The sequence below is a fragment of the Sinohyriopsis cumingii genome, chromosome 10 (assembly GCF_028554795.1).
Source record: "Sinohyriopsis cumingii isolate HCF-2022 chromosome 10, ASM2855479v2, whole genome shotgun sequence".
NCBI lineage: Eukaryota > Metazoa > Mollusca > Bivalvia > Unionida > Unionidae > Sinohyriopsis > Sinohyriopsis cumingii.
In genome coordinates this window covers 1,430,943-1,443,432 of record NC_142970.1, presented here as the reverse complement: position 1 = coordinate 1,443,432, position 12,490 = coordinate 1,430,943, and the positions used below count along the sequence as shown (strand labels likewise).

Below are 12,490 nucleotides of genomic sequence, written 5' to 3'. Positions count from 1 at the left end.
GGTAAATATATGTTGGTGAGGTCTTAATTAAAAATGGTGTAGGAGTGGTAAATATATGATTGTGATATTTTAATTAAAAATGGTGTAGAAGTGGTAAATATATGTTGGTGAGTTCTTAATTAAAAATGGTGTAGGAGTGGTCAATATATGTTGGTGAGGTCTTAATTAAAAATGGTGTAGGAGTGGTTAACATATGTTGGTGAGTTCTTAATTAAAAATGGTGTAGAAGTGGTAAATATATGATTGTGATATTTTAATTAAAAATGGTGTAGAAGTGGTAAATATATGTTGGTGAGGTCTTAATTAAAAATGGTGTAGAAGTGGTAAATATATGATTTGTGATATTTTAATTAAAAATGGTGTAGAAGTGGTAAATATATGTTGGTGAGGTCTTAATTAAAAATGGTGTAGAAGTGGTAAATATATGTTGGTGAGGTCTTAATTAAAAATGGTGTAGGAGTGGTTAATATATGTTGGTGAGGTCTTAATTAAAAATGGTGTAGGAGTGGTTAACATATGTTGGTGAGTTCTTAATTAAAAATGGTGTAGAAGTGGTAAATATATGATTGTGATATTTTAATTAAAAATGGTGTAGAAGTGGTAAATATATGTTGGTGAGGTCTTAATTAAAAATGGTGTAGGAGTGGTAAATATATGATTGTGATATTTTAATTAAAAATGGTGTAGAAGTGGTAAATATATGTTGGTGAGTTCTTAATTAAAAATGGTGTAGGAGTGGTTAATATATGTTGGTGAGGTCTTAATTAAAAATGGTGTAGAAGTGGTAAATATATGATTGTGATATTTTAATTAAAAATGGTGTAGAAGTGGTAAATATATGTTGGTGAGGTCTTAATTAAAAATGGTGTAGAAGTGGTAAATATATGATTGTGATATTTTAATTAAAAATGGTGTAGAAGTGGTAAATATATGTTGGTGAGGTCTTAATTAAAAATGGTGTAGAAGTGGTAAATATATGTTGGTGAGGTCTTAATTAAAAATGGTGTAGGAGTGGTTAATATATGTTGGTGAGGTCTTAATTAAAAATGGTGTAGGAGTGGTTAACATATGTTGGTGAGTTCTTAATTAAAAATGGTGTAGGAGTGGTTATCATAGGTTGGTGAGTTCTTAATTAAAAATGGTGTAGAAGTGATAAATATATGTTGGTGAGTTCTTAATTAAAAATGGTGTAGAAGTGGTTAATAGATGTTGGTGAGTTCTTAATTAAAAATGGTGTAGAAGTGGTAAATATATGTTGGTGAGTTCTTAATTAAAAATGGTGTAGGAGTGGTTATCATATGTTGGTGAGTTCTTAATTAAAAATGGTGTAGGAGTGGTTAATATATGTTGGTGAGGTCTTAATTAAAATGGTGTAGAAGTGGTAAATATATGTTGGTGAGTTCTTAATTAAAAATGGTGTAGGAGTGGTTATCATATGTTGGTGAGTTCTTAATTAAAAATGGTGTAGGAGTGGTTAATATATGTTGGTGAGGTCTTAATTAAAAATGGTGTAGAAGTGGTAAATATATGTTGGTGAATTCTTAATTAAAAATGGTGTAGAAGTGTTAAATATATGTTGGTGAATTCTTAATTAACAGAAGCTCAACCTATAACATTAGGATGCATTGGCCTCAAGTACAACCTAAATTTAATTATTTACCTTTCTGCGAGTGATACTTTTGTCATCAATTTATATCACTTTAAACTTAGGAAAACTTAGATAGAATTTATATTAAAATAATCATTGTTTTATTGTCATTCATTAGAGCTGATCCATCAAATGCATGACAATATGAGATGAAAGAAAACAACCCGAAGCTTGGTGTTTAACTTTATTTCCTTTTTTAAAAATTATTGAAAAAAATTAAATGCAGAAATACTGTGCAGTGAAAAAAATGTACAAAATGTACATGAACTATTAACACATGCATGCACACACTTATTATTTTTTATTTACTGCTGTTCTGTACATAATGCAATCAGTTGTTATGGACACATACAGTAGCATTATAACAGGGTAGAACTGAAGGAACTATTTACAGTATCCAAGCTAGGTTACTCACTCACCATGAGAGGAAATACGATGGAGACAGACTTGACCTGTTTGATGACCCACAGCACAGCCAGACTGAGAATCTGGATAACTGTGAAGAGATGGACACGCTTGATGGGCACATAACGCAGGTATGCTGTGTCTGGTTGGTACTTAGTGGGCATGAATATTATCAATACTCGGTCAACAAACTGGAAATAAACAATATTATGTAGTGTGGTAGCGGTAACAAAAACAATAATACTTCTACTACTACTACTACTAAAAGTAAACAAAATCCATTGCAAAACTTGCATATTTATAATAGGGTGTGCTTCCATACACTTTTATGTAAAACACACATCAAATACTGCATTTCAAAACAAGAATCTAAAACTGAAAATTGAAACAAATTTTATGTGGAGTAGTAGCTGAAAATAATAATAATAATAATAATAATAATAATAGCAAAAATTGGATATTCATAACTGGGTGTGCTTGCATTCTGTTTTGTGTATATAATTATTAACACACATCAAATATTGCATTTGAAAACTAGAGTCTTCTACTCGACCATATTGGATTAAGATGGCACCATTTTCATGCAGAACTTTTTAAAAGACTTTTGGTGAAAACCCCCATACTGATATGACCATTCATTCAAGACAATTAGTGATAAGTTTTCATATCAGAACTATTTTCAATTACAACCAGCTAAAGCAGCAATGACACATATATGCTCTAATAGATAGACAGTATCCCATAATATCTTCTGGTCCATGTAGAGTTAAAATAACTATAAATAAAATAGAATTAATCCAGAAAACATAATACAGACCCGATAAAGCCAAGTGTGTGTGTGGTTTGGATTTTTTAACATAGCTTTAACAATTTTTCAATCATATTGCTATGATGTCTGCAGTGTGGCAGTTTATAGTGATGCCAAGCACTGGGAATTCATGCCGCAGACATGTAGCATCATGTCCCACCCAGTAACATTATTCTTAAACCACGCAGACCAGTCCTAACACCTAAACACAAACCTCTTAATGCTGAACGCCTAGCTAGGCAGCTGTTTGTACCATTTTTGTAAGTCTCTGATATGAGTCAGCCGTGGTTCGAAACTGCAACCTCCCACATCTGAGGCTGATGCTCTTACCACTAGGCCACCTGAGCAGTCTAATAAAGCTAAGAATAGATACCTTTCTGTAGCAGAACAGGTTTTGACTCCTACACTTTCAACCTAATCACAAGGCCTTCATCAGAGGAATGACTTCTGGACTGGAGTCATGTGATCAACTAAATGTTAACATGTGATAAATTCCTTCTGGAAGGTCAATAAGGTGATAAGATCAAAAGCTAAGGAGTTATGCTACAGAAAGGTATTAATTCTTAGTTTCACTGATTACAAATGGCTGTAACAGGCAACAATATTCATTCTAGAATAATACAGACCCATTTCATTATTTGACATTTTTAATCTAGAAAGTTAGTATAAGCACTCTTTTTTAACTCCACTGAGTGATTTTACATTTCTTTCAAGACAAAATTATTCTTACTTAAGTAGTTTACACCATTAGAATTACTAATGAAGAAACAAATTGTATTGACCTTTAATAATTATATTTCAGACTAGAAATTGGATTGATCAGGTTTTGCTTTACTTATGCTGAAGTATATATTTGTGTACAAGTCTCTTTTAGTTGGATATATATATATATATATATATATATATATATATATATATATATATATATATATATATATATATATATATCTTTTCAATCAGTCAATAAAATAACCAATATTAAATTAGTTTTAAAGACCTCATTCTACTGTGATGAATGAGTTTTACTTTTTTACTTTGAAAAATTACTGCACACAAGCTCATCTTTAAACAGAAAATCTTTAAAATATTGCATTTTTATCAAAATTATTTCAATAATGTAAATGAAATGTAAAAATAACCACTCTGCTGAAGTCTTTTTAGAAGATAGCTTATACATGCAATAATAAAGGAGAAAGACAGAAAATATAGGAATCCTAAAGTAAATTGGAAAATACAAAATTACAAGCATTTCAGTAAGGAACAAACATTACCTAGATCTGTGTTTGTGAAACAAATAGGTCCTCATGACTGAACAGAAAGTTTTGCAATTTAGAAAAATTTAAATTATGCTATAATTACATGAGAATCTAACTAGGTTATTTAAATACAAAAACACATACTAAATGGCAACAATCGTTTCTTGACAGAGAAGTATCATTTGGAATAATACTGCATACACACACGTACACACACACACATATATATATATACATATACATTTAGCAAAAACACATTCTAAATGGCAACAATCTTTTCTTGGCAGAAGTATCATTTGGAATAATACTGCACACACACACACACACACACACACACATATACATTTAGCAAAAAAGTAACATTTATTTTCAAAGAGCAAGCAAAGAACATCTAATAAATAATGATGCTATCCATGCAAAATAGTAAATCGGCAAACAAAAACATATGCATACTCATATAAACTTTGCTGCAGAATTGATTCAGAAAATGAAAAATTGTGTTCTGTTTATGGACCTTTTAAGAATATTGTATATAATTCTTAAAACTGTCATTCCATTAGGTTATTTTTTTCTTTCAGGCATATCAATCTGGTACAAATATTGTTACAGTATGAGATGCTCAATTAACTAAACATTATATGCAAAAAAGTGGGCAATAAATAGTACATAAAAAGAAGTGGTCTGAATATCACTCACTGCTTAGTTTTACTTAACATGTGATTCAGCCAGCTTAGGCCAAACAAAATAATATGTTTTCTATTGCACTGCTTTTAAAATTTGGGTACAGCAGCCTTTTTTTGTATATATATATATATATATATATATAATGTGACTGTTTTGTTAACTTTTGTGTTTGTAAATAATAGGGGGAAAAAAGTGCCAGTATCAGCAATTAGAGAAAGGGATAGTCAGCTGACCAGAAATGCACATATTTTTGTGCTTGGCCTTTATGTAGTATTGTAAGAACACAACCTATGTAAACTATCTCTAAACTTGTTGACATGCATGGCTCTCACTTATTGAGATCCAGTGTACAGCAATGATAATATATGCTAATTTTATGAAGGTGAAGCAAAATACAGCTGAAATTTGGTATATTGTGGTAATAATCTTAGCTAAATCAGATACAAGATTACTTCATTGATGTATGTTGATCTTGCTTATAATAAAACATCTTGCTAATATAAGACTAGTAAAAAAAACTGATTACTTTCTGATCAGAAATATAATTTCAAGAGTGTTGACAAGTTCATCCTATTAAGATGCATGTTTATGTCATTAATATGTGTGAATTTCACTCATAATCATACTCTGGCAAGATCTCGATGACATTGGCCTATTTACCAAGTTTGATCAAAATCCTATATAAAAAAAGGCTCAAGAGAAACAAACATAAAAATTAGCAAATCAGACAGCAGACCAGCTCATAAATATGCCTAGGTCTACATGCAAGCTCACCTAATATATGTGGATAATGTGCATTATCAAATTCATGTGTGATATTTCACATGTAAGTTTATATTCCAAGTTTGAGCAAAATCAGGTAAAAATATGGCTTCTATGGAGGTACATCATATACAATATCACCTCATTAATATGCATGGATCTTACTTATTACTGAATTCATCCAGTATCTTGAAAATATACATGTAAGCCCATATTTCAAATTTGAACTATGGTTTCTGGGTCAGAACTGTGGTTTCTGGAGTGGTAACAAACTCAGCCAATCAGATATAAGATCACTTCATTATTATACATGGATTTTGCCGATTATCATGTTCATCCAAGATCTTGATAAAACAGGAAAATATACCAAATCTAGTCAAAACTGGGTTAGAAATGTCATCTGGAGAGGTAACAAGATGTAAAATTACCTAATTAATATGCAAAGCTCGACCATATTATCAGATTTTGATGACATGAAGCATATTTCATGTCTGTTAAAAACTGGCTTCCTGTTTAGAAACAACCTCTGCCAATCAGATGCAAGATCACCACATCTGTATCTGTGGATCCTGCTCATTACTGAACTTGTCTGAGACCTTAATGATACATGCATATATTCCAAGTTTGATACAAATTTGATAATAAACATGTCATCCAGAAAAGAAACATAGTCAGCTAACATCGTCAGGTACCATTGCCTCATTAATATACAATGACCTTGTTCTTCTTTAAATTTTTCATCAATTGACCAATATTCAAAGTCTGAAGTGAAATCAGATAAGAAATACAGACTTCAGAATGGTAATAAACAATAGTTGACAGATGGCTGATGGACAACATATGACATGCAATGGACACAGGGCTATACCACAAACTCGCTCAAATAATTTAAAAAAGAACCATATGCAAAAATAAGCATTGAAATGAAACTAAAAAAATGCTCAGCATTAATATGTTGCTAAAGACACTGTCAAGTCATTATTTTCATGGGGATCATTTCTTGTGGTTTTGTAATAAAACAAATTTTGGTGAATATGCTAGTGGGGGGGGGGAGGTCATGTCCTAAATTGTTAATATTTTCTTGGTGATTCTTTTAAATATGTGGTTTGTAGCAACTACAAAACTCACAAAAAATGGTGTCCCATGAATAAAAAATGAATTCACAGATGGCACGGGAACAAAACTCAAATTATAAACTGTCTGACAGAGGCTGATAGTTAAGTGTTTAGTGATATAAACTATCATAAGCAGTCACAATTTATATAACAACACAAGTACAATGGTGTTTACCTATTAAACACTGAGTCCTGAAAAAAAACATCAATGATATCCTGAGTATTATTGTCTAATTAAGCAAATGTCATTTTATATTAATAACTAACATCAACAATCATAATCTGTCAAAAATGTATGGTCTGTATCTATGCATAACACATGGACAACTGTGAACATCTCAAATCCAGATCTGATGTCCCATTACATGGCAATAAACAAGGTCCTATGCTGTTGGATGTACTCAAAATATAAAGCTAATCCAGATCTGATGTCCTATTACATGGCAATAAACAAGGTCCTATGCTGTTGGATGTACTCAAAATATAAAGCTAATCCAGATCTGATGTCCCATTACATGGCAATAAACAAGGTCCTATGCTGTTGGATGTACTCATAATATCAAGCTAATCCAGATCTGACATCCCATTACATGGCAATAAACAAGGTCCTATGTTGTTGGATGTACTCATAATATCAAGCTAATCCAGATCTGACATCCCATTACATGGCAATAAACAAGGTCCTATGCTGTTGGATGTACTCATAATATCAAGCTAATCCAGATCTGACATCCCATTACATGGCAATAAACAAGGTCCTATGCTGTTGGATGTACTCATAATATCAAGCTAATCCAGATCTGACATCCCATTACATGGCAATAAACAAGGTCCTATGTTGTTGGATGTACTCATAATATCAAGCTAATCCAGATCTGACATCCCATTACATAGCAATAAACAAGGTCCTATGCTGTTTGGATGTACTCATAATATCAAGCTAATCCAGATCTGACATCCCATTACATGGCAATAAACAAGGTCCTAGGCTGTTGGATGTACTCATAATATCAAGCTAATCCAGATCTGACATCCAATTACACAGCAATAAACAAGGTCCTATGCTGTTTGGATGTAATCATAATATAAAGCTAATCCAGATCTGATGTTCCATTACATGGCAATAAACAAGGTTCTATGCTGTTGGATGTACTCATAATATCAAGCTAAAAGCAAAGACACAGATCTGATGTCCCATTAGTGCCAGAAGATAAGGTTCAGTCCTGTTGGTCTGTACCTATGATATCATGAGAGCAACACAGACCCAGATCAGCTGTCCCAAAATGTGTCAACAGATACATATCTATGCCATCTGTTGTGCTTACGATACCATGATAACAATACAGATCCAAATCTGCTGTCCCATATGTTAACATATTAACCCCTGGTGACGAGTTTATGTGGCAAGAAGTAGCTGCCTACTGCCAAGCTCTGTAGCATCAAGGTCATGTAAGATACACTAAAGTGGGTGGTATTATAGAAAGGTAGACAGATGTAGCTCTACAATGATACCAAATAACCTGGAATTTCTAGTTGCAATACAAAATACAGAGGGAAAAACCTCATTTTTTGGACCTAATTTTTTTCTACCCAAAATTTGCCCGTAGTCGTAATCTGATTTTGTGTCCAGATTTTAGACCTTTTGGTCTCAGATCTAAGGCAGACCCGTATGAACTGATGGACCTTTGCAAAAAGTAGGATAAGATGGGCATTTGGAATAAAAGTGGTCTCGATATGAAAATAATGGGTGCATTAAGCAAAAAAAAAACAAAACATTTACCCTTTTGCTCATGTGCGAGCCAAATAGCCAATGAAAAACAATGTTTCTAACAGAACTAGGCAGTATGTTATTGGAAGATCACCTGGAACTTGGTGTTTTAGGATGTATTCAGAAATAGCTTTCAAAATGTGTTTCCTACTAGAATTAAAGACAAAAGCGAAAAAAATCTTCCAGGGGTTAATGTGTTAATAGACAAAGTTCTAAGTTTTTTGTTGTCCTCAAAATATCTGTCACATACCTGGATCTGCTGTCCCATAATATGCCAATAAATAAGGACATATGTTGTTTGCTGTACTTATAAAGCTAACATCACTGATCCACATCTGCTGTCCAATAACGTGTCAGTAGATGAGGATCTACGCTGTTTGTTCTATTTATATCAAGCTAACAGCACACATCTATATCTGCTGTCCCATAATGTGTAAACAGATAAGTATCTATGCTGTCTGTTGTATATCAGATAACACGGACCCAGATCTGCTGTTCCATAATGTGCCAATGGATTATTAAAACCAAAATTGTTTCTTTCTATATCACAGTTGCAGTTTGAAAGATTCTGACAGGTTCCCTTTTTAGAGCTGAAGATACAATCAAAACTGAAAGAAATATGCATGTTTATGCCAAATGTGTGAACTGATAATCTGAGTGATTATTGTCATCTTAATTAGCTCTAACAGTACATGCAACATGCATACAATAGCATGTGAGCTATGCCACTCTCATATATATGATGTCACATGGATTTTCCGTGAGCATAAGGAAACTCAGTAATATTCTCAGTCTCATGATGGACAGTCCTTGACCCAGTTACCTGGCTTTAACATTTCTTTATGTCAAATATCTGGGGTTTATGAATGATTTATTTTCCCAATGATAATTCTTTTGTCACTTAAAACTGGGAAACAATATAAGCTAGCACTGTCTACCTCGTATCAAAAAAACATTCAGTAAAGCATATAAACACTATGGCAAAACTAATGTTATTGCACTGAAAGTCAATTATTATAATAACATGAGCGGACCAATCATATCCCAGTTCTGAAATCTTTTCCAAACAGCTTGGGCAAAAAGAACCCCAAGCTAAAAATTGAAAATTAGTATAGCTTTGAACTGCACTCATTTAGTTTGTGAGGTTATCATTTACACTCACAAAAGAAATGCTTTTTTAAAAATTAAAAATTATGATAGGCGTTTAAAAAAATATAATAAAATTAAAATATTCTAATGAATTATACATTTAAAAAGTCTAAACAGTTTTCTTTTATTTTCTGCAGGACGTACATTTGAAATCATTACCTATGTAAAATACCTCTTTAATGGACATGCAGATTAATAACTCTGAGTGTACAGACCTTTACCAGATTATTCATAGGCTTGTTTGGTGCATTGCTATTATTTGTATAGACCTTTACCAGATTATTCATAGTCTTGTTTGGTTGTTGTTGTTGTGGGGTTTAACGCCATTTTTCAGCACGATAGGCTATACATGGCGGCCAGTATTAATGGTGGAGGAAGAACCCGGAAAACCCCGGAAAGAACCACCGACCCACGAGAAGCTACTGGCAAGCTTTCTCACATGCCCACATTGGCTGAATCTTTGACTCGAACCGCCGCAGACAGAGGTGAGATGGCAGTGATCCGTAACGAAGAGCGCTTTAGACCACTCGGCCACTCGGGGCCCCGGTAACAATGTAGCAGGGGATGACATCAATAGGGACCAAAGAGCGGGAAAACCCCTAGAACTTTTGTTTGGAGCATTGCTATTATTTGTATAGACCTTTACCAGATTATTCATAGTCTTGTTTGGAGCATTGCTATTATTTGTATAGACCTTTACTAGATTATTCATAGTCTCGTTTGGAGCATTGCAATCATCTGTATAGACCTTTACCAGATTATTCATAGTCTTGTTTGGAGCATTGCTATTATTTGTATAGACCTTTACCAGATTATTCAGTCTCGTTTGGAGCACTGCTATTATTTGTATAGACTTTTACCAGATTATTCATAGTCTCGTTTGGAGCATTGCAATCATCTGTATAGACCTTTACCAGATTATTCATAGTCTTGTTTGGAGCATTGCAATCATCTGTATAGACCTTTACCAGATTATTCTTAGTCTCGTTTGGAGCATTGCTATTATTTGTATAGACCTTTTCCAGATTATGTGTAATGTTACGTGTTTAGGCTCGAATAAACAGTAACACAAGAAAGAGTGAAAACAAGCTTTGAAAAATACAACAATTTATTTCCTGGGAAAAATTCTGTAAAAATGAACAAAATATGAACTTATGGTTTTATAGAATCAAATCCAAAATTAATCCAAGAATAATGCAGGAATACAATTTTTGAAGTCCCAATAATAATTTTTTTGACTGATTTCAAGTTAAAAACCCGATGAAGAATCCAAGATGGAAGACGATGATGTAGGAAGTAATCTGTAGTATTGAAGTCTACAGTTCCTTGTAAAAACAAGAATTATCACTCCGGTTTTGGAAATGTGAATAAATTTTTTTATAAAAAACTGTCACTGTTCAACAATTTCATATGAGCACATGTATATTCCAGGAAAAAGAATTAATTGTTTTGAATCCAAGTAATCTGAAATAACTTCAATCTAAGTAATCTGAAATAGCTCCAAACAGCACAACATACAACTTCCAGTGTAAGAAAAAAGCCCAACTTCTACTGAGAATATTTCTCCAAAACAAAGGTTACATCATAATCTAAAATGCAAAAAGGGGTTCATGTGATCATGTTCCAGAACCTCATAGAAATTATGTACTTGTTAAAGACCACGTACACCCAGTGTGGCCCTGACAAAAACCAATCATTTTACTCTAAGAAATAAAAAATCAACAAAATTGTTTACACCTTAAACACATAGTCCCATCATGACCTTGACAACAACCAATAATTTAAATTAAAAATAGAACTTATTTACGTGGTTGCTACTAATTTTTAATCAAGGTCAGGATCTAGATCAACACCTGGTTGTTTACAAAAGGTCAAATTATTTTGCTGGAGAAAGTATCATCTTTAGTGAATAAATTTACATTACAATAGCATGTAATGAAAAATATATAAAAAAAATAAAACTGACAAAAGTTAAATTGAAATAAATATATATTAAATCAAATATAATTAAATCAAATACACATAACAGTAAGCTTTGTTTGGGGCATTGCAATCTCTGTATAGACCTTTACCAGATTATACACAGGCCTTGTTTGGAACACTGCAATTGTTTGTATAGACCTTTACAAGACTATTTATAGGTCTTGTTTGGAGCATTGCAACTATTTGTATAGACCTTTACCAGATTATTCACAGGCCTTGTTTGGAGCATTGCAATTAGTTGAATAGACCTTTACCAGATTATTCACAGGCCTTATTTGGAGCATTGCAATTAGTTGTATAGACGTTTACCAGATTATTCACAGGCCTTGTTTGGAGTATTGCAATTATTTGTATAGACCTTTAGCAGATTATTCACAGGCCTGGTTTGGAGCATTGCAATTATTTGTATAGACCTTTACCAGATTATTTATAGGCCTTGTTTGGAGCATTGCAATTATTTGTATAGTGCCTTGTTTGGAGTATTGCAATTATTTGTAAAGACCTTTACCAGATTATTCACAGGCCTTGTTTACCAGATTATGTATAGGAGGCCTCGTTTGGAGTATTGCAATTATCTGTATAGACCTTTACCAGATTATTTATAGGTCTTGTTTGGAGCACTACAATTCTTTGTATAGACCTTTACCAGACTATTTATAGGTCTTGTTTGGAGCATTGCAATTATTTGTATAGACCTTTACCAGATTATGTATAGGAGGCCAAATTTGGAGTATTGCAATTATTTGTAAAGACCTTTACCAGATTATTTATAGGTCTTGTTTGGAGCACTACAATTATTTGTATAGACCTTTACCAGATTGTTTATAGGTCTTGTTTGAAGCATTGCAATTATTTGTATAGACCCTTACCAGACTCTTGTTCCATGAAGACATCTTGATGTCATGCTAGAGA

General features: G+C 32.8%; 1 protein-coding gene across 5 annotated transcripts in view; it reads right to left on the bottom strand.

Moving 5' to 3' along the window:
- LOC149789481 (electroneutral sodium bicarbonate exchanger 1-like) overlaps positions 1 to 12,490 on the bottom strand; it is a 258,615-nt gene that overhangs the window by 40,480 nt on the left and 205,645 nt on the right. For all 5 annotated transcript variants that reach the window (XR_016423667.1, XM_089971498.1, XM_089971496.1 and 2 more), the window contains one exon: positions 2,068 to 2,244. Coding sequence is in view for 4 of the 5 variants with exons in the window: in XM_089971498.1 (XP_089827624.1) it covers positions 2,068 to 2,244 (177 nt within the window). In the remaining variant the exon portion in view is untranslated. The remainder of the gene's footprint in view (positions 1 to 2,067; positions 2,245 to 12,490) is intronic.